At 50.5% G+C, this 27,987-nt stretch overlaps 9 protein-coding genes across 9 annotated transcripts, besides 3 other annotated features; 5 read left to right on the top strand and 4 right to left on the bottom strand.

The window, feature by feature from the left end:
• Nucleotides 1–11,500: part of a sequence feature (contig 1.18 602..175793(-1)) that runs on past the window's edge.
• On the bottom strand, nt 25–1,647 carry ANIA_01369 (Paf1-complex subunit LEO1). Its single transcript, XM_653881.2, has 3 exons — nt 1,340–1,647; nt 1,107–1,287; nt 25–1,050 (listed from the first exon to the last, which is right to left on the bottom strand). The coding sequence occupies exons 1-3, from the start codon at nt 1,534–1,536 to the stop codon at nt 49–51; spliced, it is 1,380 nt and encodes a 459-aa protein (XP_658973.1). The 5' UTR covers nt 1,537–1,647; the 3' UTR covers nt 25–48.
• ANIA_01370 (protein kinase activator mobB) lies at nt 1,979–3,625 on the top strand. Its single transcript, XM_653882.2, has 4 exons — nt 1,979–1,993; nt 2,322–2,614; nt 2,672–2,786; nt 2,843–3,625. Exons 2-4 carry the CDS (start codon nt 2,377–2,379, stop codon nt 3,360–3,362), a joined length of 873 nt encoding a protein of 290 aa, XP_658974.1. The 5' UTR covers nt 1,979–1,993; nt 2,322–2,376; the 3' UTR covers nt 3,363–3,625.
• Nucleotides 3,959–4,438, bottom strand: ANIA_01371 (uncharacterized protein; the record flags this gene model as incomplete). Its single annotated transcript, XM_653883.1, has 1 exon — nt 3,959–4,438. The coding sequence occupies one exon, from the start codon at nt 4,436–4,438 to the stop codon at nt 3,959–3,961; it is 480 nt and encodes a 159-aa protein (XP_658975.1).
• Nucleotides 4,849–6,806, top strand: ANIA_01372 (rhomboid protease PCP1; the record flags this gene model as incomplete). Its single annotated transcript, XM_653884.2, has 5 exons — nt 4,849–5,718; nt 5,775–5,878; nt 5,929–6,262; nt 6,314–6,488; nt 6,551–6,806. The coding sequence occupies exons 1-5, from the start codon at nt 4,872–4,874 to the stop codon at nt 6,804–6,806; spliced, it is 1,716 nt and encodes a 571-aa protein (XP_658976.2). The 5' UTR covers nt 4,849–4,871.
• ANIA_01373 (uncharacterized protein) lies at nt 7,800–9,557 on the top strand (the record flags this gene model as incomplete). The annotated part of the gene is made up of 1 exon (XM_653885.1): nt 7,800–9,557. One exon carries the CDS (start codon nt 7,800–7,802, stop codon nt 9,555–9,557), a length of 1,758 nt encoding a protein of 585 aa, XP_658977.1.
• Nucleotides 11,103–12,860, top strand: ANIA_09466 (uncharacterized protein; the record flags this gene model as incomplete). The annotated part of the gene is made up of 2 exons (XM_863755.1): nt 11,103–12,651; nt 12,721–12,860. The coding sequence occupies 2 exons, from the start codon at nt 11,103–11,105 to the stop codon at nt 12,858–12,860; spliced, it is 1,689 nt and encodes a 562-aa protein (XP_868848.1).
• Nucleotides 11,501–20,059: a sequence feature (contig 1.192 1..8559(1)).
• On the bottom strand, nt 15,693–16,923 carry ANIA_09465 (60S ribosomal protein uL6). The gene is made up of 5 exons (XM_863754.2): nt 16,819–16,923; nt 16,565–16,612; nt 16,206–16,461; nt 15,888–16,065; nt 15,693–15,838 (listed from the first exon to the last, which is right to left on the bottom strand). The coding sequence occupies exons 1-5, from the start codon at nt 16,862–16,864 to the stop codon at nt 15,788–15,790; spliced, it is 579 nt and encodes a 192-aa protein (XP_868847.1). The 5' UTR covers nt 16,865–16,923; the 3' UTR covers nt 15,693–15,787.
• ANIA_09464 (uncharacterized protein) lies at nt 17,132–18,156 on the bottom strand (the record flags this gene model as incomplete). Its single annotated transcript, XM_863753.2, has 2 exons — nt 17,132–17,545; nt 17,682–18,156. The coding sequence occupies 2 exons, from the start codon at nt 18,154–18,156 to the stop codon at nt 17,310–17,312; spliced, it is 711 nt and encodes a 236-aa protein (XP_868846.1). The 3' UTR covers nt 17,132–17,309.
• Nucleotides 20,060–27,987: part of a sequence feature (contig 1.19 575..71437(-1)) that runs on past the window's edge.
• ANIA_01374 (uncharacterized protein) lies at nt 23,893–27,886 on the top strand (the record flags this gene model as incomplete). The annotated part of the gene is made up of 4 exons (XM_653886.1): nt 23,893–24,174; nt 24,274–25,879; nt 25,942–26,055; nt 26,112–27,886. 4 exons carry the CDS (start codon nt 23,893–23,895, stop codon nt 27,884–27,886), a joined length of 3,777 nt encoding a protein of 1,258 aa, XP_658978.1.

Below are 27,987 nucleotides of genomic sequence, written 5' to 3'. Positions count from 1 at the left end.
TATTATGAAGGTATTAGGAACATACGTAGGAGGCGAGCGAGCTGTTGATTACTCCTCGTCATCATCATCCACAACATAGCGGTTCTTTTTCCTAGCCGGGGGAGACCCTACCGCAGGTCTTGCGTCAGGGGAAGCTCGCTTTTCCCTGGGCCTTGGAGGGGGAAGATCATCTTCTCCTTCTGCGTCCAGGTCATCATCTTCCAAAACGTCTTCTTCACCGTCATCATCCACGATCTCAGGCTCTTCGTCGCTGCCGACGAGGAAGCCGTCGTCTTCATCATATTCATCTTCCCGTGTCCGGCCACGGCGGTCATAGTCTTCCTCATCATCAGTGAAAATCTCGCCTCTACGGTTAGGGCGGCGTGACTTCTTTGCACGAGGCCTTGTCGCGAGGAGGCCGTCATCATCTTCCAGCCCCCCCACTGTAAGTCCGGCACCCCCGGTGCGGTGAGACATGCCGTATCTGCGGCCACGGTCCAACTCCCTATCTGCAAGCTGCTCACGGCGACGTGCCGCTTTTAACTTCTCGCGTTCCGCGAGCTCTGCCTGCCGCTTGGCAAGCTCCGGGTCTTCCTTCACTTCTATGACGGGTGCTGATCCATCCGCCGTCTTCTTGCCGCCGCGGGCAGCTGCAGCTAGGGACTCCTGCAGTCGCTGAACCGCGTCATCTGTTTCCATAGTCGTGGGATATACAGTGAGTCCATGAGTTAGGTGAGAAGTCAGTCTGAACACTCCTGATGTCTCGGACGCTGCTCCCAAATATACATGAGAATCCAACTTCGTGTCGTAGTCTCCCGACTTGTCAAGAGGAACAAGAGGTTTCGTGGCTATTTTATATTGTTCTTTGGGAGCCGATGCAAGTTGAAGCGTTAAAGATCCATCCTCCCAGCGTATTATACGTGCGTTGGATTGGACAACATTCTCATCATTCGGGTCATAGCGCCAGCAGAGAGATGTCGCTGCAGTAGAGTATGGCGGCGCAACGTATGTCTCTGGGTTGAACTCCTCTGTTTCTAATGAAAGAAAGTTCGGAACCGGCATCGTGTACACCTGCGAAAGACGAGTTGAGTACAGAATATCGAAAGCCAGGAAGCGCGAGTACGGACCTCACCGTTGGAGGATTTGGGCTCTGGAGCCCGGGCCAAGCTCAAGTCCATGATATTCACTGTTTCCTGAAAGTCTCCTTCTACCCCATCCTCATAGTCCATGCGATCACCGACCCGGTCATAGCGATCCTCATCGTCAGCCGAGTCAAGCTCGCGATCGTCCAGTGTTCGTTTAGGTTGGCTATAGACGTATTAGCGCAACCATCCATGTTTTAAATCACATCACTGCATACTCAGTATCTTGGTCAAATCCTCCTTCGGAACCATCTGAACCGAATAGGTCTGCGTCGTCATCTTCAGCGCCACTCATATTCCCGGCATCGATAGCAGGCACGGGGCTCCCAGGTGCGCTTTCAGTGCTGCCCAAGGCTTGACCGGCGCCGCTCCGAGCAGGGCGCCGAACCACGTCTTCCTCATCGGACGAAGACATGTCGCAAAAAAAGCCAGCTCTGAGGGTCAATTCAAACAATCAGACGAATCTTGTGAATAAATCTTGAGAAGGAATGTTGTTATATGTTTCAGCTCGCTGCAATTGCTGCGCTCTGCAAGTCTTGGAGTCCGGTACAGCAACACTCGGCTCGGAGACACAGGTGAATTTGGGCGCTCGGGCCACCCTAGAGCCTGAGGCGTCAACTGCAGGAACGCAGGATAATCCATCCCGGGCCTAGAGAAGCTTAGCGGCGGCAGCTCCCCAGGGCCAGACCCAACGATGATTGGAAGTTTGGAACAAGGCCCAGGACAGCCAAACCCCAACTTGAACCCAAGAGCCGCTACTATCTCCATCTTCAGTCAACTCCCTCCTCGTTTTCTTTTGGACAGGTCTCTTGAGCTCGTCGACTCTCATCTTAGGACCAGCTTTCAAACATGGCAACTTTCTTTCAGAGTGTGTAAGTGCTCTTTGCCACTGGTTTACCGCAATTGTCATCTCCTCACATTCCCCCTCCCTTTCAATGCAAGCCCAAAATGCGAGTGAAGCATATTCTATTGCCGCTTCTTTCCCCCCTAAAGGCATAATACATAGTGCCCCTTATTACAGCCTAGGATGCCGCACAATCTGCTTGATTGTGGCACCTTCGGCCTTCTTTGTCTTCGCTTGCTTCTCGCCCCATGTTTCCCCCTTTTCCCTTTGCTTTTGTCCCCCCCATATCACCCGTATTCCGCACCGGTCAACCTGAAAGCTGAAGCCACCGATACTGATCTCACATTTTTTTTTAGCCGCCAAGGTTTTGGCAGAGGCGGAAATAACAAGAACAATAACAACGCAAACAAGATGAACAACGGAAGCCCTGGCCAGTCGCCTGCCCCTCAGAGCCCTCACGGCCACGTCCCCAATGCGCAGTCCTTCGCGTCAAACCACTCCGCTATTGAGACCACCGCCGTCTATGACCCCGACGCTCCTAAGTATTTCTTTCAGGAGAAGTACGCTCCGCTCAATGTCAAGGGTAACTTTTTGACCTTATGCGCTTGCCCAAAAAATGTGGAATTGGGAGAATGGCTGGCCCATCAGAGTGAGTATGTCGCAACTCCCTTGCGAGACTTGGGCTAATATCTCGCTTCTCATACAGTTGTCGAACAAAATCGTCTACTACAAGCTATGCTTAAGGTCATCCAAGAAGTGAATAGTCATACCGGCCTCCCTATTTGCAACGAGACCAGCTGCCCCACCATGTCCGCGGGTCGGTATGTTCAGGGAACCACTCAATCATCATCTCTCTTGTTTACTGACCGACATTTAGTCTGACCTACACTTGGCTTGTGGACTCGCAGGCCGCCAAGATTTCAGCCCCTAAATTTATCAATCGCGTTGAGAAATGGATTGTCAGCAAGATCCATGATCCCGTGATGTTCCCTACGGAGAAAGTCACTGGTGTTCCCGATACTTTTGCTCTGAGTGAAGCTACGGGTGCTTCCGCCGCGGATGCCGCCGCCAATGCTGGTGGTGAAGACTGGATCGGCAAGTCGAGTGGCTTCCCGCGTACTTTCTACAAAGACTGCCAAGGCATCATGAAGCAAATGTTTCGCTGCTATGCGCATCTGTACCATGCTCACTGGTTGAACCCGTTCTGGCACATCAACAAACATGATATCCTCAACATGTGCTTCGTTCACTTCGTTACCGTCGCGAAGTATTACAAGCTTGTTTCTGATAAGGAAATGGAGCCAATGCAGCCTCTGATAGACCTTTTCATCAAACAGCAGCGTATTCCTCCTGAGGCACTCAACGGTGGTCACTGGGGCCAGCAGAGCTCTAGCTAAGCTAGAGTATATCGCCCACTTTCTCTCCTTTTACTATGAACATGTTTCTGACCTGGCGTTGGAACTTGGTTTCGGTTGATTTACAGCTACTTCTGTCCCTATTTTCCAGTTATGTTTCGTTTCCCAGCATGCGGATAGGCAGATGATGCGATACGGTTGAGAATTCGAGCATTTAGCACGCAGAGCGACTATTCTGTTCCTGTGATTATGCATATCCACCCTTCTTTTACCTTCAAGCAATCTATCCACAAATCTTGTTATTTCACCTAGAGCAATACAGAAAATCTTGGATGGATAGCACGCGCCTTGGTACGACGCAGGTGAACATTCTAGGCTTAGAATCAGCCAATCTAGCAACTGGCGTACATAAATTAACCGCTCGCCTGTATCCTGCGCACACTCGGTATGGCTGTGGTAATCGCATAAGGTATAGAAGGCAGCTTCTAGGACAGGAACCTACAGGTGCCTCCGCCTCCCTCTGGGGCCGCCGAGCTGCCAATTCGGCGTTGGTCTCTCTGCATCTCATACCAATGGTAGGCACTGTGTCCGAGTGAAGATCCCGTATCAAAGGGATATAGTAAGGCGAGTTAGCTTAATCAGAGGTACAACCCATCATCTTCACCATCATTGTCCCGATCTCTTAACCTCTCGGCCGGGTGAGCCTCCGTGTTGGAACTCGTACCGTTCATGGAAGCACTCGCTGTAGAATCCTCCCTGGCAGGCTGCCCTTGCCCTTGCTCCCCTTCTCCCTCCGTGCTTGTAGTGCCATTCGCGTCTGCACCCAGTTCAATCCATGTCTGACCCCTCCTCTCAACTTCTGCCTTGCACAGCTCAATACGCTCAATCATCGACTTTTCCACCCCATCATTTTCCGCTATGTAGCCCTCCAGCTCTTCTCTGTCGGCTTGGCTCTCGCATGACTCTGAGATGAAATGTCGCAGTTCTTGGTTTGAGCGTCGGAGGTGTGCGATGGAGTTTTGGAGCTCGGCGACTTTGGCATAGAGAACCGGTAGGGTGAGCTCTTTAATTGCTTCCGCAAAGGCAACGGGAGTTATTGGGAGGCTTTCGGCGGACATTTGTCGACTGCCGTGTGTCGTAGCTTGTCTGGATTTTCTTAGGTTTTTTCTTTATTCGTGGTTCGTAGATAACCAGGGCAAAGGTGGTGATTGTAGAGTGTAATGAGGGGAAGTCTGGCTGGAACATATATATTGTCGAGGCTCTCAACACAACCGCTAAACAAAGCAAATTGCCGATAAGCTTTCTTTTTCCTGGGTTTAAGAGCGCGTCTCAGATTGCCATACATATGAAAACATCTACCTTTCCCTAGAGCTCTGACATTTTATAGTCTTTAATTTGAGCTGTCGCTATTGTACGCCTGGAACAACTCGGCAGCGCGGAGAAAGATAATTGAGAAACCGACAATTCCACTATCCATAATTTCCAGATAAAGTCCACCACCAACTCCCTCCAGTCAGATTCAGAACTAGGTTTCCTCCAGAGCCGCAGGATATGAGCAATGTCTTCGGCGTAACATGGCGCACGACATGCCTGGGGCTTCGTTCCCCAAGCTTGCACCCGCCAAATCTAGCAGCGCCATTCTGCCCACTTGGTCGACAAATCTCTCCGGCATGGAGCCTCGATAGCACCCCGCGACGGCTGCTTAGCTCCAAGAGATTGTCCACGATTTTACTTCCAGATACAAGAGTCTCAGCTGACCGTCCCTGTTTTCCGAATCGAATCCGTCCCCGAAGCTTCCAGAGCTCCGCAGTCCTATTAGCCAACAAGCCAACAATTCCGCCGGTTGAAAAAGGAGTCAAGCTGCGCGATGTCCCATTCTCGAAGACGGAAATTGACAAGATATTTGGATCACGTAACAAAATGTCTCCTGCCATGGGGAACCGGGTGCTCTCGGTTCTTCAAGCCAGACGTCTTGCCGGTACACTCGACCTTGACCTGCCCGCCGATATCACACGTGCCACGCGCCCTTCTATGATAAATGTTGGCCTAGAATACCTCCGAAAGAACTATCCCATGGATGAAGACGCCGCCATTATCGCCCGGATCGAACGAGAGGAGCGGGAGTATGAAGAGAAACTTGCGCGAGAGGCGGAGGAACTGGGTTTATACAAACCGCAAAGTGGCACATATGGCGCGGAGCTGGGCGAGCAAAATGATCCGTCGGGAAGGAGTGTTCTGAAGGCAATTCGTGAACGGAATGAAAAAAGACTCCTTGCTGAGGCGGAGAAGAAACGACAGGAATGGCTGGAGGGCGAAGAGAACTACCGCGAGAAGCTGAAGGAGCATATGGCAAAGAACACTGCGCTTCAGAAGATCGAGGATACGACTGCCTTAGAGGGTATACTACTATAACCATGGACTCCGGCGGCCAAGTTAACTAATAGGGCGATATAGTCAAAGGACGGGCAGACCCGAGCCAGCGGCCACTCCTCGCGTGGATACAGAAACACCATCTCCGCGCAACAGACACTGAAACAGATTTCTCAAATTTGACGACAGTAGGTACCATTCAACCTATAACCAAACATGCTGTGCTGACAGATGCTAGAGCAGCCGTTTGATCCCCTCGCTCATTTTTACTCTTATGGTCCTTGCACTGTGCTATGGGTTTGCCGTGACATATCAACCACCAGCTAAGGCAGACCGTATGTGGCCGAGCCTACCACCAGCAGCCGCTACAGTGTCAGCTATCATCGGTTTAAATGTGGGAATATTCGTTCTATGGCGAGCCTGGCCACCGGCCTGGAGGCTCCTCAATCGCTATTTCATCAGCGTGGCTGCTTATCCGCGTGTATTCGGCTTGGTTGGGAATGTTTTTAGTCACCAGCATTTAATGCACCTCGGGATCAACATGTCCGTCCTCTGGTTTTTCGGCACTAAACGTGAGTTTCTTCCACTCACACTTGTACCAGCCTGCTAACAACCCAACCAAGTGCACGACGAAATCGGCAGAGGCAACTTCCTAGCCCTATACATCGCTTCCGGCGTGTTCGGGTCCTTCGCCTCTCTGACAATGCATGTCCTACGAAACTCACTCTTTTTAACCTCCCTCGGAGCCAGTAGCGCGATAGCAGGCGTCCTTGCCGCCTCGGCCCTATTGCACCCAGGGTACCCCTCCCCTTTCCTGACTATTTCACCTTTACTACCGTCTATCTGCTAACAACGCTTAGTGACAAATGGACAATCGCGTTCCTCCCACGCGAATGGCAAGAATCCCTCTCCGCTCCAGCCTGGATGTTTTTCGCCGGTCTGGTCACCTTTGATATTGTTGGGGCCGTCATGAAACGTCACGTGCCGAAGCTCGACTACTATGCGCACTTGGGTGGATATTTGACTGGGGCGGTGTTTGCGCTTAATTATAGAGCGAGAGCGCGTAGGGAGCGAGAGAAGAACCGGGGATGGCTGGACAGGGTTATCTCGCGGTAGCTTCCAGGCTCAGCTTTGCCTGGTTCTTATGAGCGATAAAATGTTCCTGCTTGTATTATATAGTCTCTTTCTTTTCCCTGATTCCTGTGTTATTCTTGAGCTGACATTTTGATTAATGAATGAATACCCACTCCATCACAGCTTCATTGGTATAATTTGAATTCCGTTTGTTCTGTATTCCCAACGAGTAAGCTGTGTGTTGAATCTGTACTTCAACTTTTGGGACTAAGTTTAGATACATATAACTCAACACTCAAGTCTAGAATTCTTCGCCTGCAGGTATATGTCTAAGACAAAGTAAGACGTGTCTGGACGCAGCCTTAGAGTGGTACTCTATATCAGTCCAATGTAGGGTCGTAGATAGCCAGAAAGATAAAGAAAGCACCTGGAGTTACATCTTGTGTTCAGCTGTTCCTTTCAGGATCATGTTTTGTGCTGTGAGACATTGTAACTTCTAGAGTATTCATTTGTTTCTAGGTTGCTGTTATATTCTGTTCCTGCATCAACACGCATAGAAATCAGGGTCTATGAGAGGCACACACTAAGCTAACTTCATCTGTCTTGGAGACCTGAGGACAGCACATGAGAAGTATAGACCTATAAGCAGTCAGTTACCTTGTAGGTTATCGAACCAGCTGCCTGTAAAAAGACTGTGATATGCAGAGTATGTATCCTGTGTTAGCAGTTCTTGAGAAGGCTGACCCGTTTTCAACCTGGAGGTCATAGATTGTGTCTGGACAAAGAGGTGGGATGTATATGCGCATATTTTGACCTCACGCACAAATCACTGTCTGAATTTTGAGATGGCCTTTTTCTTCTCCTGTCAGATTTCTGCCTCATAAATCCCTTGAGACGGCCTTCCTCTCCTCTACTTTTCACCCCTTCCATCTCAGATTCCTTCATCGTCCGTACTACGCGACCCTGTGGCCCTTTCGCTTTGGCTTTGCACTTTGCCTTGATCTCGTTTGGCTCTACCTCTACGGATCGCAAACAATGCTGTACAAGCTTGACCGTGGTACAGCCCGAGAAAGTGCTGTTGCAGGAGTAGAGTCTGCCGCTCCTGTCTTCAAGATGAAGAAAACTAGAGAGGAACTCAGGCTAGCTCGAAAGCTGCTGGAGAAGAACGCGTTAACATGTAACGACAAAGACGAGGTGGAAGTGGTTGGAAGTGAGGACGAAGTAAAATTCGCTCATGAAAAGGTCAAGGCCGATGTGACCGAGCCCGAAGTACTGGACGAGATCGAGAAAACCGAGATTACCGAGAACGGCAGGGGGACAGACCATATCGATGGCATAACGGGGTTTGCCTCAGACAGCCCAGTGCTTGAAGACGACGATGATGAAACTGCGGATGACGATGTCATGGACCGACGTCGTTCCGAGCCTCCTGCATATGTTGTCAGTCATCCGTGGGCCATTGTCGACTATCACCTATATCTCTGCTCCGCCGAAAGGGGTCAAACTTTGGAGACTAGACGGAACGGCACTTATCTGTTTGACGGCGCTGATTGCCGCCCTCTTTCTTATGAGGAGTTCGCGGAGGACCGAGCTTTGGCATCACAATGCTCCCCAGGCGACCAGCCTCAGCTATTGTTTGGCATCCTGCCGATAGCGGAGCGACATCACTTTGCGGATCGGAACCCTTCCTTTGGAGGTCGACACTACGTGCTGGGCTTCGACTATGACTGCAAGACTCTGTATGCTCGTCATTTCGACTGGTTTCCTCATGACCTTAGCGATATTTGGTGTGTTTGGGATAATAGCAGCAATGTGTACACAGTCACCGTTCCTGATCTCATACACATCATGGACACCAGCCTTGGCAAAGGAGAGATCCCTGTCGGAATGGGAATCCTCAGTTCAAGCCAGTATTGTTTGGCTTTGGAGTCGGACGATGACCCCGGTCTTGAGATAATCATCGCTACACTGTGGTGCCAGTGGCTGCTGGACTTTAGTGACATCCTCTTTAAGCAAGAAACGGGCTCCCTCCCCGACTTCCAAGCAAGGCTTGCCTCCTACGTCGAGCAGGGCCGTCTGATCCTTCAGCGGGCGTCGTATAGGGCTTGGTTCGCCGTACGGGACGGTTATTCAAAGGAGCAATACAGGAGCAATGTGACAATCAACCAGTACACCAACGACCTTTACACATTTGAGAAGTCGGAGCAAGATGGCAGTCTGAAGGGACAGCCTTGGGTGGCACCCGGCCTTGAAACCTGCAATCAGATCCGCCACAATGAGCGCATGCAGAGAAAGAAGCGCGTAGAACAGCGGCTAGAGGACTTGTTCGTGGCCCCAGAGACCGAGGCTACTCAGGATCAGGAAAGTGTACTCCGAAGCATTCTTGCAAAGACAGGGCAGGGTGTGGTGGATTTCAGTAAAGATGCCCCGGCTGATATCCCTAAAACTCCGTCGCCAAAATCTCGCCACGATACTTCCAAACTTCCGGAAAGATCCTATTCTGGGTCGCCTGTGATCCTTACCCCTGCTACCGCGTCATGCAACGGGTTTGGGTCTACTGCGTATCATCATGTTCCGCTTTGTATGCTTTTGGAACGGGCTCTGGACCTGGCGCACACCTACCCGGAGCTGGACAATATTGCAAACCGAGAACGGCTTGGAGACTTGTTGGCGGACATGGGCATCGAGGTTCAAGAATTCGTCGCGGGATTGGATAATCATGGCTGGAAGCCCGATACGAGTTCGAAAGAGGACAGTCCTTCCTGTCTTATCCAATGTCCTGCATTCGACTAGCCAGCATACATGCAATCCATTTAGGACGTTTGGGAACAGTCAGCTGGCGAGTTGGTGATATTCTGGCGTTGCAGGACAGATTTTTGTATGAGTAGACTTGATTTCTGTGTTTGGGTCTGGTGACATTCTCTGGAGTTGGGGCAGGAGCATTTTGTAGATCAGCTAGAGTCCTAGTGGAAGGAGCGATTGGCGACAGTGATAATACTAATCCATATTCTGTAATAATAATGGTCATTTTATAGTTTCGTCATCATACACTAGTAGCGTGTCTGCACAGCTAGCTTTCAACCAGCCACACAAATGACTCGGGAGTTCCACGGTGGCTGGGCTGTGGCTTGCCAGCCCCTCATCTGGCTCCATCCCGAGTCCACTCTCCAGGCACAATTCCTCTCAAAATGAATTGATCCATTAGCCCAGGAGCAAAGGCAGGGTCAGCTCAGAATCGTCATAATCGAATTCAAGATGTGTGGTGAAGATAAGTTTCACAGTCTGCTCTGTATAGTCTAGTAGTGGTAGTAAGACTGAAGAGAAGACTGTCAGCCCTACTAAGAGGCTGTGGACACTGCGGACTAGTACTAGATTACTAGTAGGACTGACTTGTCCTTACTCGTTGAATTGTCGATCAAGCATTCTGTGGGCGTAGTGCACAGCTCTTTAGCCCAGTAATGCGAGGAATTGTGCTGCCTATTCATGTCAACGCAATATTAATGAACTGCCTTTTGTTGGTCCCTGAGAGCTGAGCTGATCCCTTCGGATCTTGCTTGTGGTTCCTCCCTTTCAGCTCCACAGCCAAATCTCTTAATCTCCCATCCCCCATCGATCTCATCCTCCTGAATCTAACCCCAGTCATCCTCTTCCCTTCTCTTGATCTCTTACTCCTGCTGCTAATTGACTCCTGGATACCCCTTCTCTTACCTTGGTTTCTACGGGGTACTTCTAATAATCCCCACGTGTTTAATCTCCGTCGCCGACGGATCTGCGCTCGTTCAACCCTTCCTAATAATGGCTGACACAAGTAACTCGAGTCGTACCCCGTTATTGCTCCTATACGCTCTTGTCTAACAATCCGATGTTTCTGCGACAGGTGTCCACCGAAATGCTGGCGTCTCGGAATCCGAGGCCCAGGTTGACGTCACCTGCGGGCCGCTGCTCAACTTCAAGAACATGGATGTTACTCCCTCTTCATCCATCTGGCATGGGAGCGTCTTGATTGTCACAAAGCCCGGGCAGCCGCAGCCTCGTCTGTACTTGCGCCAAGCCGGCCCTGTCACGCCCGATCCTGCCCTCACCGAAGCTGTCGCGAATACTCAAGGAGTCACCATTGACGGCTTGCGCCTCTACGAAGACCCCCAAAAAGCGTTCTGGCGCTTTTCCATCACTCTGCCCCTGGAGGACTATGAGGTGCGATGGTCATACACTATTCCCGGGCTCCGCTACTCCAATGGTGGCGAGGTTCATTCGCCCTGGGATTTCGTCGTCCCGTCGCGCACTCAATCGATGCGCCTCATGTTCCATTCCTGCAACGGCTTCTCCGTGGGTACCGACATGGACGCCTGGATCGGCCCCAACTTATGGAAGGATGTCCTCCGCGTACACGCAATGAAACCATTCCACGTCATGATTGGTGGTGGAGATCAGATCTATAACGATGGTATTCGTGTTGACGGTCCCTTGAAGGAATGGACTTCCATCGCCAACCCGCACAAGAGGCGCACTCATTCTTTCGATAACAATCTGCGCGCGGCGTGCGACGACTACTACTTTGCGAATTACGTACGATGGTACTCTACGGAACCATTCAAGGAGGCCAATGGCCGGATTCCTCAGATCAATATCTGGGACGACCACGATATCATCGACGGATTTGGCTCCTACACTGACCATTTCATGAAGTGTTCTGTTTTCCGCGGTATTGGCGGTGTCGCTTTCAAGTACTACTGCTTGTTTCAGCATCATATTGCGCCCCCGAAGTCTACCTACACTACCGATGCGCCGCAAACCATGCAGGCTGTCAATGGTACCGCAGGCGCCGACCCTCGGCAGTTGGAGGATACCTTCGTTCTGGAGGACCAAACAGAGGACAACAGCTGGATTGTTGGCAAGCGCCCCGGCCCGTATGTTGAGGAAAAGAGTCGAAATTTGTACATGCGTCTTGGCAAACGCATGGCATTTATTGGTGTCGATGCGCGCACGGAGCGTACCCGCCATCAGGTCAACTATCCTGACACCTATGACCTCATTTTCTCCCGGCTGGAACAAGAGGTTGCTGCTGCAAATGGCGATATTAAGCACCTCATCGTGCTTCTTGGTGTCCCTATCGCCTACCCACGACTCGCGTGGCTCGAGAACATTCTCAGCTCGCCAATCATTGCTCCCATTCGTTTGCTGAACAAGCGCTTCGGACTTGCCGGTGGCTTTTTTAATCAGTTTGATGGTCAGGTCGATTTGCTGGATGATCTTGATGACCATTACACGGCGCGTCAGCACAAGCGGGAGCGCAGAATTTTCATCCAGCGCCTACAGGACTTTTCCAAGGCTCACTCCATCCGTGTTACGATTTTAGGTGGTGATGTGCACTTAGCGGCTATTGGACGATTTTATTCGAATCCCAAGCTGGGCGTTCACAGCGAGAACGACCCTCGGTACATGGTCAACATCGTTAGCAGCGCCATTACTAACAAGCCGCCTCCGAAAGCAGTTGCGAATCTGCTCGCGCGACGAAACAAGATTCATCACCTAGACACAGATACTGATGAGACGCTGATGGACTTTTTCGACGGTCAGCCTGGCGGAGTAGACAAGAGCGCCTCCTGGAACAAAGTCACTATGCCATCTCGCAACTACGCCTGCATTACCGAAATTGAAACACCCGCTGCTAACGGTGATGGGGCGCAGCAAAATGGTGTGACTCTCCCAATCCCCAAGGACGGCCATTCCCCTCTGCATACGGGCGAGTCAACGGCTGGCTCCGCTCACTCAGCAGCGGACGGTGTCAGCAGCGCGAGCACTCTCCATGGTGGCTTGAACGTCGCAATTCGCGTGGAGATTAACCCCCAGAACAGAGACGGCGCAGCTCATGGTTATGGGTTTAGCAGTATGTTGCCTAATAACACAAGCATCTTGCCCATGACACTGTAATGCGATAGAGCTAACCTTGACGCAGTTCCCGCCTTATCATATGTCCAAACAGAAGACGACGCTCGACCACGACCGCAATCACGCTCCCGCTCGCTCCATGCGGCAGCGGCATCTATCCGCTCGCATTCCAACCAGCGTGAAGCCCGTCCCAGGACCTCGACCTAGTCGGATAGAGACAACAAAAGAAAAGACTATATATGTACCTGCTATCCTAACACAAACTGTTGTTGCTATGTATACCCAGTTATATTGTGGTTTCGTTCTGTTTTGTTGTTGATTGATATCCATTTGTTGTATAATGTGTCTGGTCTTATATCTCTGTCTCTTGTCTTGCTCATGTGAAAATGGTCATTTATTCATTCATGGGTCGACAATTATACTATTCATGACCAAGCAGTCGACGTGGCGATCAGCTTTATGTATTATTATGGGTATAATGAAAATTTTGCTTGACTGCACACTTGCAAGGGGTTATGAGAATATTCCCCTGGTGGATTAAGTACTCGGCACGCTAGACTAGTTGATATCACCTATTTGACGGCTTCCGCCACTTCTCATGTCATCGTAAATTATGGAAGAGATGAGTCGCCAAGCTTTCGACAAATTAATACGTAGACAGGCAGGAAGCAGGAATCAGTTGCAGGGTAGGTATCTTTAAGTCACGAGTAAGGTTGGTCAGGACTCGCCAACGTAACAGTTGGATCTCGATCTTTTGCAGCCGCAAGATCGATGCTGTATCCCCTTCGTTGTCTCGGAACACCCTCGTTCGGTTGTGGTCGCGGCGGTGTGCCCTGCAGCAGGGAATCAGACCCTGTGGTTGAAGTCGTCGTTGCTACCAGCGGCGCCGCGGACTGTCCCACGGCCAGACTCAGAGCCTCGGCTGCTGGCTTCCGCCTCCGAACGACCTGGTAGCCCTTGTCAAGCTCGATCTCAATAGCGCATCGGACCTTCAATGCGGAGATGGCAGGCCAGACGCCACGTTCGCCTTTCAGTATCCAGTGTGCTAAACTGGTATGGTCTGGGTTTTGAAAGAGTTTGGGAAAATCGCGGAGTCCGAGATCTGGAATGAGGGTTAGGTGGGAACCAGGGATTGTCTCTTCGATGAGAAGTCTTGCTAAGGGTACTGGCAGCGCGCCGATATAGTTGAGCTGGCGGAGGCGGTGCCTGATCTCGAGGGCAACGAGACGAGTTAAAGAACGGGTTATATTCCAGCGGCTTGTCGTGGGTCTGCGATCGAGGAAGTTGAGCTCTGAGCGGAAAAAAGGGATTATGTACGGACGTGTTTGCGAGATTATGAAGTGGTTTACATTGAAAAGCTCAGCGATTCGGTAGAGCGGGGATTCCCCTTCTTCGTAGTGGGTGTGACGCCAGGGTCTGAAAACCGCATCTTGGCTGTGTGGCCAGGGGACGATTGAGCCTGTCTCATCTTTGCAGAAGATCGTAACAGGAGGATAGAGAGAGTTGTTGGTGGCATTGGAGGCGACTGCAGCGGACCAAATCAGCTGTGGTTTCGGTGTCAGTACAGCATCTTGTATGGTCCTGATCGACTAAACGTACCACATTCGGTGCAGTCAAGTAATTGAGTAAATTTGGTGTTCCACTCCGGCCTGATATTGCTACTGTAATGTTTAGGATGCGTTTGGACCTAGCATAAGCTTCCTCAAATCTTCAGGTCGCCCAAGTTGGCCCGAACACACTCCTCCAGAACCTCTGCTTCCAGAAAGTAGCCCTTGGTAAAGTACCGCTTCGTCCGTCGAAGCAAAGTCATAAGTCCGCCGTTTGCGAGGCTTGATGGAAGCAGCAAGCGCCCAAGCCCGGACGAGGACAGAGCTCCATCCCGCTGGCGATCAAAAGCAGAAAGATCAATCTGGTCGCCATCTAGAATATCTAGCAGCTCCTCCTCATTATGGACGCCGACCAGGGCCGCAATAAGTGCCCCCGTTGCCGTGCCCGTGATAATCCGGGGTAACAAACCCTGCAGATGGAGGGCCCTGACGACGCCGAGATGGCAGAGGCCAAAAATAGAACCTCCTTGGAGCAACAACGTTGACCTCCCAAAAGCCTGGCGCGTGTCGTGTAGCAGCTCTACTTTCGCCTGGGAGGTGAAACCGCTGTCGTGCACCGGTGCGGTATGTAGCGCTGTCACATGTTGAATAGAGAGAGCGACCTGCGTAATGTAATCATCAATTAACAACTTCGTACCCGCATTGGCATGCAAGAAGAGCTTAGGCGAGGTGATGTTGCCAAGGTTGCGGACAAGACCTGAGCGGAGAAGGTTGGCTAAAGTGAGGATGTCGTCGTCTTCCCGGGCAGTCATCAGAGCCGTCAGTCTCCCCATGATGAGGCGAGAATCATAGTGCTTGCTTGACGGATTTTGGCGCCTGCAAAGGTGTAAGCATATGTTTCTGTATCATAGATTAACAGAACTTACCATAGATCCAGGCTTAAAAACTCATCTAGCTCAAATGCGGACTCTTCCCAGTCCTCGTAGCTCGTTGCTCGCGATAGTTCATGACGTAGTCGAGTTCGAGGCGACTTTGATCTCCACCAGGAGAGTAGTCGCTGTATAGCGACAGAGAGTCAGTATGATTCATGGAACGTGCAGGAAGGGTTGGGACTACTTCTTTCCAGAAGAGCGTCACGTCCAGCACCATGCTGATGACAGCGAAGATCAAGGCGTAGACAGCCATGAGGGGCTTTTTCATCCAGTACGAAACGAGAGGACCGAAGTCATTTACTATATCAACTTCTGCTAATTCACATGCTTGCGAGTCTGGGTAAAATGGGAGAAAGTCGCGGAGGTCAGGAGAACAGAGGTGGAGCGGAATTATTGCATCACAAGCAAATTGCGGAGTTTACTCTTAAATCGCGACCAGCCCAGACTCTTGGTATACTTTTGGGACGCTCAAAATTGAACACCCTTAGCTCTACATTATGTCCCAGCTATGAAGAAGCCATATCCATGGACAAATAACCGGGAAAAAAAAAGGCATATGAATTTCATGTCTTGAATTTTTGGATTTCGTTCCGCTGTTCGCGAAATTAAAGGAATCTCCATGACACCCTAACCACCCACCAAGCGGACATTACATTTATTCCTCGACAATGTTACCCTTCTCAGACACGTACAGACCGTCAAGGAACTAGACTTAGGTTAGTACAGATTCCGCCTATAAGCTCGCAAGAGCTCACCTTTCGGATATCCTTGTTTCGGACTCTGCAGATCTGCTGGATGTCGGCGGCGCTCTGGGAAACGGCCTCCAGGGAGTTACCGGAGAGCTGGAGTTCATCCTTGACATTGGGGGAAGCGATGATCTCGACACCGGGCTGGCAAACGACACGGCGGACGTACTTCTCACCCAAGAAGTTACTAATGCAAATTAGCACGACTGTCGACAAAAATCCATGCCGAACAGGATCAGATTGCGCATTCGGAATTCGAGCAACATGTTTCACGCCACCCTTGTCCCCAAGACGGACCCAATCTATTGTGCAGCGGGAGTTGCATACCGGATCTCAACATCGTACTGGCCAGTCTCGGCGTTCTTCTCAATGTTCACGTTGATGGGAAAGTGAGCGTAGACGTAGCGCATCTTGTACTTGAAGCCCTTGGTGACACCGATGATGAGGTTGTTGATGAGGGTGCGGACAGTACGGAGGGTAGCGACACCCTTGCGAGAGCCGTGGTGCATCTCAATGGAGATGACATCCTTCTTGGGGCGGCCGAAGGTGACGGCAATGTGGGAGAGGTCCTTGGTGAGCTTGCCTATTGAGAACATTCGTCAACTCCGCTCCATTCCCATAATCAAAACTCCTTCAAAAGTCCGAAGGAAGATCTGGCTTTCAGGCGTAGATATGGGTAAGCGTACCTCGAGGACCCTCAACGGTCACGACCCGCGAGCGAATGTGAACCTTCACTGTAAGGGAAAAATTAAAGTCAGTTCGCGTTCAAAGAATGATAACCACATGTATCCCATATTCCTAGTAATTGAAATCCTGCTCTTAGAAGCTGTCGCGCGAATTTCCTCTTCGCAATGCCGTCGACAAGCACCTCTTGATCCAGAACGTTTTGTATCTTCGTCCAACTCAAATGTTGATAAGGAAATCAGGGTCGCAAGCTCACCATTCTCGGGGATCGGGAGCGTTTCCTCGGAGTGAATGTACCGCATCTTGACTGCTGCGTGGGCTTAGAATGTCCGAGGGGCAGGTTGTCGATGTCGTCGAGCAGTCGGGTCGTCGAAAGATCGAAGGTCAGTCGAAACGCCGCACAATCTTTCCCGGTGTTGGTGGAGCGAAATCACGAATCACGGGGTTGTGCGTCGCTTAGCGTCGAATCAGGCTTCTCGCCTCTGTTAGGTTCTAGGGTTCCTCTAGGCTCTCCGTTCCTCAAGTTTGCGAATTTCCTCAGTATTATGCATGCCACTGTCCAATTTTTAAAGAGCTCGAATATTATACATTACACAACCGTGATTTAACCCTTAATATATACAAAAGAAAAAGAATAAGGATAACTCGCCATACTCTCAAGTACCATACCTCCTCATATGCGCCAAGACCGGTCATTGAAGGCGGAATTGATGAAGTACGGACAGAGAAAAGGCTACCGTTGCCGCCTTAATTGGCGCCGTCGGCTCCTTTTCGTTCGACTTCCTGGAGCCACTTGCCAGCCAGACTCTTCAATCGCGATGCCAGCTCGTCATGCTCGTCCAGGGCAACGATATCATCTCCGCCGCCAATACTTCTCCCATTGACCAAAACGTTCGGAACAGTCCGACGGCCGGTATTTTCTCCTAAAAGCGACTGTAGTTGTGGACCAAGCGGATGTTGGTCGAGTTCTACCACGAAAGGCGCTGGTACAATTGAGTATTTCTCTAGTAGAACCGTTTTGGCCTTCCTGCTGAAGGGACAGTAGCTCTTGGAGAAAATGACAACTGTAGAGTCTCTGTCAGAAGTCGAACAAAACGCCAAATGTGGTTGCAAACTTACTCGGCGACCGTTTCAGCATATCGTTCAGCTCGGCTTTGACCTTCTGCTCTTCATGCTCTAATTTCTGTTGCTTTTCCTCTTCCTCTTCCTCTTCATCGTCTTCGTCCTCGTCCTCGTCCTCCTGCACGGACACAGCCCCAGTCTCAGCATCCGTCTTAATTTCATCACCCCCTTTCTCCTTAGTAACAGTCATCTTGGTCCGGCCCGCAATTGGAATCTCCTCTGTAACTGGTTCGGAGTCCTTGAGTTGCTGCTGCGGCCCCGGCGGCGCCCGCGGTATCGCCGGCTGCTCTTCATCATCACCAACAGTGTAGGTATATTCCTCGCTTGACTTGAAAGCCGGCTGTTCCCTATCGGTATGAGATAGGTAATTGCTTGTCTTTGTGTCCCCTGCGGTGGCCTTTTCCGCATTCATTGCGGCCACGGTCGACTGGTAGAACTTCTGCTTCTGGATACTCCGGGTTTCGCTCTGCATGGTCAACTCGTTAGATATCCAGAGGACGTATTGAGCAGATAAGAAGGGAGGAAAGTACCGAGTAATGCAAATATAATACAAACGCGACCAACGCTGTGACAGCAAGAACACGAATGCGCCGTTGGGAGAGCATTTCAGTGGACTTTGGTAGGAACAATTTCTAGATAGTCTTGTTTTTACCACCCCCTCTCAAGGCGATGTAACGAAGCTTCTTAGACAATCCGGTTATGCCTTGAGTAAGTGTATATGTTAACTGCATTCAACACAGCTCTTTCACAAGTCGATGATCATGCGCTGATATCAGGTCAGGTCATAGGGACGGCTCAGGCATGAGTTGAGACCGTACATTGGCGAGCGCGCAAGAGGTTCGAGGCGCAATATGGGGTGATGACTGGGAATATATGTGGTACAGGGTTGTGCGAGGATTGAGAAGGATGTGGCTGTTTAAGATGTTGCGAAGTTACAAGAAGGCCCCTACGCGTGGGGAAGGGCGAAATGAACTCCGAGGCGGCCCGTGCAGGCGACCGTCGACTTAAACGATAACCCGCAAATAATAGGCGGTGTTTTCTATTCGAAGTACTACTGCAGTCAACAGACTTCATCACTACTTCATGATTGCTATATAGAGCACGCTTCGTCAAATTCAGTCGGGTTATTCGACTATTGCTGATCATATACAACGGACACTGGTTTTTGGTCGTTGAATTTTCCTCTATTATAGACTAGATTTAAAATAATGTCTAAGCTCTTGGGTATGAGTTATAATCAATGGTATCGTGGTCAAAAACAGAAAACAGACAGATAGGGAACGAATTACAAAAACGGCCTTGTAAGGTATATATAGATGCAAGGAAATCAACTCCGTGCATGCGGCTTGAGAACGACCGCAGAACCCGCAGCGGTGGAACTCGGCAAACCGAACAACTCGAAGACAGACGTAGTCGCAATCAGGTGAAGTCCGTGTAGTCATATATTCACGCTTCTGAGGTATGGCTTTTTCTTCGCTCGGGTCTGATGGTCCAGATTGGCGTATCGGTAGATCCAAACTTCCGACTAGACCGCGATCATGGATCCAGAGCGAGTGCCTAGTGTCGCTTTGCGCTTGCCTTGAACCAGAGTCATCCAATCTTCCCATTCTTTGGCGATCTCCATCAAAACATTGCCCATAACAGTAGCCGAAGCCATCAATCCATGTCCTTCGCCTTCGAGAACTCGGACCTCGCAGCGCCTCATAGTCTGACCTAACCACCGGACATTGTCAACAGGAACTCGAGTATCCCGGCTTCCGTGGTGAATAACGACGTTCCGGGTGATATCAACGTATCGGAATCCAATCGGTTGGTGCCGTTCTAAGCAAACTAGCAGATCCACAGCAGGATTAGCGTGCGTAGTGGCTAGTTCCCAAATCTTATGCGTCAATCGAGTGTCGTAGTCTATTTGCCGCTCGCGCTCTACAGAGTCAACGGCAATTTGGCTGGTGGGAGCGTCGGCTTTCCCATCATTTTTCCCGTTGACATTGCAAGCCTCGTGGGCATTTTCCATTGGCTTGTTATCAGCCTTTTCTGCTTGCTGTTTCCCTCCCGAGCGATCATCAAGGGTAATAAGACGGGGGCCTTCTTTCGTAGTAGCACGGCGTTTGCTTCTCCGAGGAGACTTGGGCAAACTAGAAGTAAGACTCGTACTCGTGGCACTCATGAAGCTAGAATTGGCGATTTTGAGGAAGGACGCCGGTAAGGCCCGAAGAATCCGATGCGAGTAAGGCACCGCATTAGTGGGTACAGGGGCCTTATACGACCCTATATTAGAGAGTTGGGAGGGAGGGATCCAAGGCGCCAATAGGTGAATACGGCCGCGAATATGCTGTGGTATTCTCAGAGCTGTTGCAAGGGCATAGATAGCACCTGCCGAATGTGCTAAAATGGAGAACTTGGTGACTTTTAAATGATTACAAACAATCGCCACATCATCTAAAACCATTAGCGCTTTGTTAATAGCCGATATATGAGACTTACCAGGCCAGCTGAGAGGGGTCCCGGCATCAGTTGTGTAAGGGCCGCTTTCACCGACCCCAGGTCTATCTAATGTCACAAGCCGGAGGCCAAGTGATCGTGCCAGCTCGTCATAGAATGCCATTAGATATCTTGTAAGGCCCATTCCAAGACAACAAAGTACCATGTGGCCTTTGGGATCTCCAACTTCCGAAAAGGCTATCACACGGCCACTCGTAGGGTGGCGTACTCTTTGTGTCAGCTTTGGCGAGGCTACGTATTCCAATACTGCAAGATCAACGGAGTCCGCGCTTGAGGGACGATCCTCGGCCACAACCGAAGTCCGATTGAGTGAGATTGGTCCAGATGGAGACCGGTGATGAGATCGTGGCGTCGGCTGGGATTCCACGGATCGCCTATACCGCAGCTTCTCCATGGGGTCAGGCCGTTCAAAGGACTGTCTTGCTGTAAAAGACTGCGATGATACGATGCTTGGTCTTGACGCGACCTGAGGGCTGTTCCGAGGAAACGATCGGCTCCTACCTGTCAAGACAGCAGGAGACGGAGCACTCTCGTCGATGATCAATTCATGTTGTATAGTATTGCCAGTGGTATCGCTCCACGCTTGTGGCTGTTGTACCTGCAAAGGCTCTTTTGTCGGCTGCTGTGGCGTGTTGTCTGTCTCTAGTTCGTTCTTGATCTTTTGTTGCTGGTCTTTCAGCTCCTGTATCCTTTTCGACACCTGTTCAGTTTCGGCACCGCCGACGCCCGATATGCCACTATCTGTCTTTACCTCTCTGCTAGCGGTAGATGAGTATCTGCTATGACGGCCAGTTTTCCGATGCTTTGGGCTGGAAGAATAGCCATGCCGTAATGAAGAATCCCGGGCAGGTATAATTCGCCCACTCCCAATCCCTCCAGGCGTACTGGGTGCGCTCTCTTGATTGCTTTGTAAAGAGGGACGCTCTATCCCCGTCGAGGTACGGATAGTGTGCTCCCGCGAAGCATCCATCGAGCATTTGCTGGGCCTTCCTTCCTCCACTACGTCGGCCATTGAGTGTAGGGAACGCAGGCTTGCCCTACTGCGAGAAACGTGATTCCTCAAGCCGTCAGTATAACTGCTAGTTTTTCGCAGTCTGTCGATATGTTTGTCTTTTTCACTCGGAAATTCGCGCGACTGTCTCTTTAGCAGGCTCTTCAGACTCTTCCTGGAGCTTGTCGAATGGATGCTCGCCGCCGTTGAAACCCGTTGAGGACCAGGTTCCGCAGTAATCGTGCCAAATGCAGGGTCTTCAAATGGGGCCCTGCTTGAACTAAGCGACGCTTGAGAAGTCGGCCTCCCGGCGGACACAGGTCGCTCGGAATTCACTTTGAACTTGGGTGACTTTGGGGTTTTTGGAGTTGGCGGAGCCCGTGCCATGCGAATAATTGGCGACGCTGCGGCATCGTCTGGATGCAAAAAAGGACTATGCGGCGAATCCTCAATCGGGTTATGCGAACTATAAGTCACGCCAAATCCATGTTCGCTTGGTGGTCGTTCTGGAACCGATAGGCTTTCGGGGGGGAAGTAGACTGGTGATGAGGGATCAGTTTCTGAATCAATGCGCGGGACGTTCAGGTCAAAATGCGACCGGACGGGCACAGAGATGGCCGAAAGGGAAGAAATCAACGAAGTAATGACTTCGGGCGAGGTCGGGTCACCGGCGGCAGAAGGGTTGCTGGAGTGTGAGCGCGAACGGTCGGTTTTGCGACGTCTTGCGAGGAGGGAAGACTGGACAGGGGCTTCCGCAGTGGCCGCGGAATGTTGCTGTTCCGCTCGATCCATGGCGACGACTATTGACTATAAGCTCTTGAGGAATGTTCCTCTCCCCCTGGGAGCCAGTGGACAGTCACCGACGACTATATGCGGGAGAAAATAGCGCGTGCTTGCATGATCCAGTAGGAACTGGGAAGACCAGGAATCGAGGGGGAGTATGCGACTAGAGTATGTGAACTAGCTTGATAGCGTGTATCATCGACGCACCACGCGCTGTGTGCCCGTCGGTTCAAAGTAGCGAGACAAGCCCGAACTTAATCAAGGCCAGCAGGGAATGTTCCCTTGCACCAGGGAACGCGCCTTGCCGACGGTCCCAAGGGTCTTCAGAAACGGGGGAGGTGGAACTGCAGTGCAGATCTAGACAAAAGAAAAGCTCATGCAAATCGAAGAGAGCGCAAAAAAAAGGGAAAGAAAGAAAAGAGATGGAACGGATCGAATGAGAGACAGGAAAAGCAATGCTCGGAATCTAGCAGTTCAATACTCCATATAGGGATAAGGAGCGAATGGAGGATGGGCAATAGTATCCTAAAAAGGAGTAAAGTTGGATATGCAGGGAGAGAAGCTTAGTGACAGTAGTGAGGGGCTGAAGAGATGATATATATCAGTTATAAGAGTTGATCAGAAACACGGAGAGATCAGAAAATAAAACTTGTGAAGATAAAAAAACTCTCAGTTAGATAAGGTGCGAGATTAGTATTATGCGCGCCCGTGAAGTCTGTGGCTACTCAAGAGTACTACAGTCACGGAGTACTCTCTGTGACCCCTTGAAAGATATCCATCTTTTCATCCCTGGCAGTCAGAGGACCGAAAGCGCTCGAATCAGGAATGACTCTGTGCTCAAGCTGGGTCCTCAGTGACCCACCGATCTTTTCCCAAAAGCTGAACACTCCTCCACACAGTTTGCAGATCCAAATTTGAGGTACGAGACGGCGAGTTATCTCAACAGCCGGGCTTGAAACCACTGGGAACACTCCAATCACGCGGCAGAAGGGACAAACGAGTGTCGGGATGATCAGGTATTAGCGACGAACAAACTGGCTAGCGAATTTCCTTCTAAATTGGCGTGGGAGGATTCTTGTTTCTCAGTGTTTCTCAGCGTCTCTCAGAGAAAGACGAATGATCCATGGTAGATTCACATATGCTGGGTGACGCCGGACGATACACAACACGAGTCTGAAACTTCGTCGGGTCTCTAGCGTCGATTCGGTTGTATTCTATTCGCCTCGTGCGCGAAATAAAGCTTTCACTATCTGCGGGTTTTGAGCCTACGCCATTTTACCTTTGGTGAAGTGAGCTGCTACAAAGTAGCGAAGTTTACTGGGTCAAGCACAGTCAACTCCACAGTGCCCCAGATTGTTCACAGCGTAGTAGTGTTCCAGAATATACTCTGAGTAGATATGGCGAAATCTAGGACTGTTAGCGTGTTTCACTAGACGGACTTGCCACCCAGGACCTAGATATGTATAAGGGGGTTCGATCGATATGCTGTTGGATGAGACTTTAGATGGGTTAAATATATGTTCACCGGTGAAGTCAACTACTGCTGGAGGGACCGTACTGATCGCTTATCATCTTCGAGTATCGGATAAGCATTGAATTTAGTTAGGCGATTGTTGAGTGGCTGTAACTACTGTAACTGCTGTAACTATTGTAAGTCCTGTTACTACACAATATATACTCCAGAGTACTGGGACTCTTGGTTGGGGTTCCGATTCTCTTCCGCGGCTTGGCAAAACACCTTGCCCAATGCAACTAGCTCGAGAGTGACGACTCGGCAGGCCCCGCGTTTGTCCACGAGTATTTTCATGATAACCAGTAAACAGAGCTCATATACCATTCTCGCTACACTCGGTCTGGTCTTATTGCTTCGATGGGCATTGTTATCCGAGATATGCGGTGATCGCCGGCTGTCAACAGCACTTCAGGTCCGCAATGGACGACTATCCCCGACCTTATATCGCCAATAACCTGCCGTTCATCCTCCTTTGCGGCCTCGAAGCCGACGGCGACAGAACAGAGCCAGAAGCGGAAGAGACGAATTATCCGCTTCTGGAAGAAAATGGAATCGCAATAGAATCTGATCTTCCACCTCTGGAGAGGCCCGTCGCGGAGGAATTTCGGGATGTCTTCTTCAGTGAAGCTGGGCCGCGATCCCAGGACAACGGCATTGAAGGAACCTCGAGGGCTGGATATAAAGTCAAGTCTATCGGACGGGTACGTGTATACTCTATGCCGTAGCATATTCTTGACGGCAGCTTCTGCGGTCGAGCGATCAGTCGTGTTTCATAGATCAAGCTGCTAATACTACTGTAGAATTACAGGCTTCCGCCGCGCAAGGCTAATCCTCCTCCCGCATCGCCGCCAGAAAGTCCGACTGTTAGCCGTGATCATGGATTGTCGATGATCCTGCATTCGCCTATTTCTCCGTTGACGCCAGCTTCCCCGACGTTTCCTGATGGGATCATGACACCTCTATGGGCCTCAAAACACCAAGATTTGGTCCCCGCCGCAGTGATCAATTTCTTTCCGTTCTGTCTCGACTCGACCATGAACTCGTTGCGTGACAATCAACTAAAAATCGAGATCAATGGGTTGAAAAAACAGTGGTCTTCTTCGGGGTACAGGACCCGCTTCATTGTCGTGCTTCTATCAGAGAAGGCTATCGGAGATGATTTGGGAGACCTCGATGATCGAGTTTTAGGGATTCGGAGAGCAACAAATCTAGACCAAAAATCGTTATTCATTTTGCCTCCGGATGTGAGTTCGGAGGAGATGAGAGATTTCACAAGGTCGCTTCTTGCTCTTTTGCATCCTTCTTTGATGGAATATTACAGAGACTTGTCCAAGCATGCTCGAAGGAAACGGAATAGGAGCAGTATACCACCTCCAACAGCACCCCCTACTAGTGGAACGTCTCAGACGTTATCGCTTCAGGGTTGGAATACTCGATACGAATTCAAAATGGGAATCTTTGCAGAATTCCGGCAAGAAATCGACGCGGCGCTCAAGAATTATGAAAGTGCCTATGAGACCCTCTTTGGACAAGAAGTTTTTGAAAACATTGCTGGATGGGACCCTAAATTCAATGAAGCTCGTCTGTTTAGCGATGCGCTTGCGATACGAATAATTCGCTGCTTGCTATCTACTGGACATACAAGTTCTGCAGTAAGGTCCTGGGTCTATCACCGCAGACGTACACAAGACATCGTGAATAGACGAGGAAAGGGTACGAGGAACTACGGATGGGAAGCTTGGGAAGCTAGATGGTCGTCGGTGATGGCTCAGCTCATTCATCAAGCCAAGATCCCTCATCTAACACCTCTTGAAACTTCTCAAAATCAGGTTCACGAGCACAACTCAATCTTCGTCCCACCCGAAAAGACATTCCTTTCGGTGGACGAAGTTTTGCCATGGGAGCGACTTCATCACGAGGGATACTGGCTATACCGTTCCGCGAAGCATACCATGCACCGGCGAACCCTGGCCGGGCAGATTCCGGCAGAAGATCGGATGCCGCCAGGACAGTCTCCCGCATCTCATATAGCGAGCAAAGCCTATCTCTATGACACATATCTTGCTCCAGAAACCCACATCGAGGCTGCGCGAGCCCAGGACGGCGGAGTGGATCATTCGACACTCATCTTGGATACTCTCAAGGCGGCGCTAGTTGAATTCTCGAAGCGAAACCAAGTGCGAATGACGGAGAGTCTCAGTTTGGAAATCGCGGAAGAGTACATGCGCCTGGGTTCTTGGATTGAAGCTTATGAGACGCTTCGCCCGCTTTGGCCGGCCCTTACCTGGAGGCGTTCTGGGTGGTGGCTTCTCATGGCGAAGTTTGCTTGGATCCTGCGCGAATGTGCCGCGCGAGCTCAGGACAGTGAAACAGTATTAAGGGTCGACTGGGAGTTGCTAAATTTTGGTAGGGCTCTTTGTGTCCTTCAGGTGGCTGTTCATTCTTTTAACGTCTTAATGGTCATCTAGCTTTCCCACCGCGCCCTGATTGGAACTACGATATTCATCAGAGCCTTGCAGAATTTGCATCAAAGGAACAAAAGCCATCCATCGTGATCAAAGCCGAGGATGTTGTGTCAAGTGGTGAGTACCTTCTCAAAACCTGCAAGACACTGACTGATAATATGACTCTTGCCCAGTTACCGCAACATTTATATTTCAAAAAGCAGAGGGAAATGTTGGTGAACCTTTACAGTGCCAGCTTGTCTTAAGGTCCTGCGCCCAGAAGTCATCGGTTCCTGTTCGGTTTGCTGAACTTAGAGTCGCCTTCGAGGGCTGTCTGCGTCCAATACGGCTGCAGTCAGACCAGAATATAGATGCGGACACAAGCACTACATGCCTCATTTCGTCACCTTCTCTGCGCGATCCAAGTGCCACCTCCGACTCATCGGTCCATCAGTCTACCACGAGTGCCCTGAACGCACTTACCGGAATTGCAGATCTGACCCTTGGGCCTGCTCAAACGAAGGTGTACAATTTGGCCTGCATACCTCGGGAGTCAGGAGAATCCAGGGTAGCCTCAATAGCGCTCTTGGTTTCGCAGGAAGACTTTGATCTTACATATGCAATAACGGACCTGGCTCAACAAGAAGCATTTTGGTGGCAGCAAACAACAAAGGGGCCGGCTCGGAGGCGGGTTGGGAAGGGCCGTGACGTTGACCGCTGCAAAATCCAACCGAAGCCGCCAAAGATTCGATTAACGATCCCAAACTTGAAAAGCACCTACTATACGAATGAGCGCATTGTCCTCAATCTTGTGATCGACAATGGGGAAGATGAAGCGGCTGATGTTGTCGCTGAGGCCAGATTATTTGGGAGTCCCGATTCCGCAGTCAATATCTCATGGCTCGACCAGGAGGGTTCAGTGCAAGCGTCCACTGAATCGAGGCCTAATACTCCAGCGGAGGAAGAGCCTCACTCTCTTAAAAGGTCAGTTGGTGTCATAGAAAGCTCCTCTCAACGTGAAATACCGATTGTTATTTCCGGCACTGAGAGCAGTTTTGAGTATGAGCTCGAGGTATCCGCCGCATATAATCTTTTTTCGGATATCCAAACACCTATAATCGCTACCACGCGGTTGACCTTACCCATAATTCGGCCATTCGAGGCAAATTATGAGTTCCTTCCCCGACTTAATCCCCTGCCATGGCCAGACTTTTTCACGATCGATGACGACTTGACCGAGACTCAACCCAATACAGAGCCAAGAGGATTGCAGCAAAGGTGGTGCCTTGATACAAAGGTCGTTTCTTTTGCGCGCGAGCCTTTGGTCATTGAAAATATGTCCATTGCTGTGCTGAGTCTCAGCGGCGGAGCTATCTCTCAGGTTGGGCACGAGGTTCTCGTCAGCCCAGAGACGCGTGAAATTCATCCTGAAGACCTTCGACATTCTAACTTCGTCTTGGATATCCAGAAGATCATTTTGGGTGACCGGCGCCCCACGTCGCTCAATCTTGCTCTGGAGATTCAATGGAGGAGAAGTGGCGAAGAAACTGACGATTCTGGCAGAAGCGATAGGCTCACAACGACTAAACTTGCAATCCCGCGGTTTGTGATCCCTGCCGGAGAGCCTCGCGTACTGGCTTCAGCTATTTCCTCGCGGAAGTTTCCCGGCTTGATACATGTGGAGTATACACTGGAAAACCCCTCGCTGCACTTTCTTACCTTCAGCCTTACCATGGAGGCTAGCGAGTATTTTGCTTTTAGCGGCCCGAAAACAATGGTGGTTCAGCTGGCGCCCGTGAGTCGGCAAACCGTCCGTTACAATCTATTGGCGTCGAAGAGAGGCTTGTGGATTCAACCCCAGCTACTTGTGGTGGATACGTATTTCAATAAGTCTTTACGTGTGCTTCCAACAGAGGATATGAGGTCCGATAAAAAGGGTATCCTGATATGGGTCGATGCTGAGGATTAAAGACATTCATAATGGCTAGCAGGACTCTGCTAGCTTCCACATTCAGGATGTGATATTCAAGATAGAGGCATACAGAATATTTCAAGGAGAATAGGATCATC

This window comes from Aspergillus nidulans, chromosome VIII (assembly GCF_000011425.1).
Source record: "Aspergillus nidulans FGSC A4 chromosome VIII".
Lineage (NCBI taxonomy): Eukaryota > Fungi > Ascomycota > Eurotiomycetes > Eurotiales > Aspergillaceae > Aspergillus > Aspergillus nidulans.
The sequence above is the reverse complement of the archived record's forward strand: the minus strand, read 5'-3'. Positions and strand labels throughout refer to the sequence as shown.

Bases quoted from the DNA above. Each gene is read 5' to 3' on its own strand.
- ANIA_01369 (XM_653881.2), bottom strand. From the start codon at position 1,536: ATGTCTTCGTCCGATGAGGAAGACGTGGTTCGGCGCCCTGCTCGGAGC. The intron at 1,288-1,339 runs GTATGCAGTGAT...ATACGTCTATAG, and splicing joins GGATTTGACCAAGATACTGA to CCAACCTAAACGAACACTGG. The intron at 1,051-1,106 runs GTCCGTACTCGC...CGTCTTTCGCAG, and splicing joins CCAAATCCTCCAACGGTGAG to GTGTACACGATGCCGGTTCC.
- ANIA_01370 (XM_653882.2), top strand. From the start codon at position 2,377: ATGAACAACGGAAGCCCTGGCCAGTCGCCTGCCCCTCAGAGCCCTCAC. The intron at 2,615-2,671 runs GTGAGTATGTCG...CTTCTCATACAG, and splicing joins AGAATGGCTGGCCCATCAGA to TTGTCGAACAAAATCGTCTA. The intron at 2,787-2,842 runs GTATGTTCAGGG...ACCGACATTTAG, and splicing joins CCCACCATGTCCGCGGGTCG to TCTGACCTACACTTGGCTTG.
- ANIA_09465 (XM_863754.2), bottom strand. From the start codon at position 16,864: ATGCGGTACATTCACTCCGAGGAAACGCTCCCGATCCCCGAGAATG. The intron at 16,066-16,205 runs GTATGCAACTCC...AATTTGCATTAG, and splicing joins CAGTACGATGTTGAGATCCG to TAACTTCTTGGGTGAGAAGT. The intron at 15,839-15,887 runs GTGAGCTCTTGC...ACCTAAGTCTAG, and splicing joins GAAACAAGGATATCCGAAAG to TTCCTTGACGGTCTGTACGT.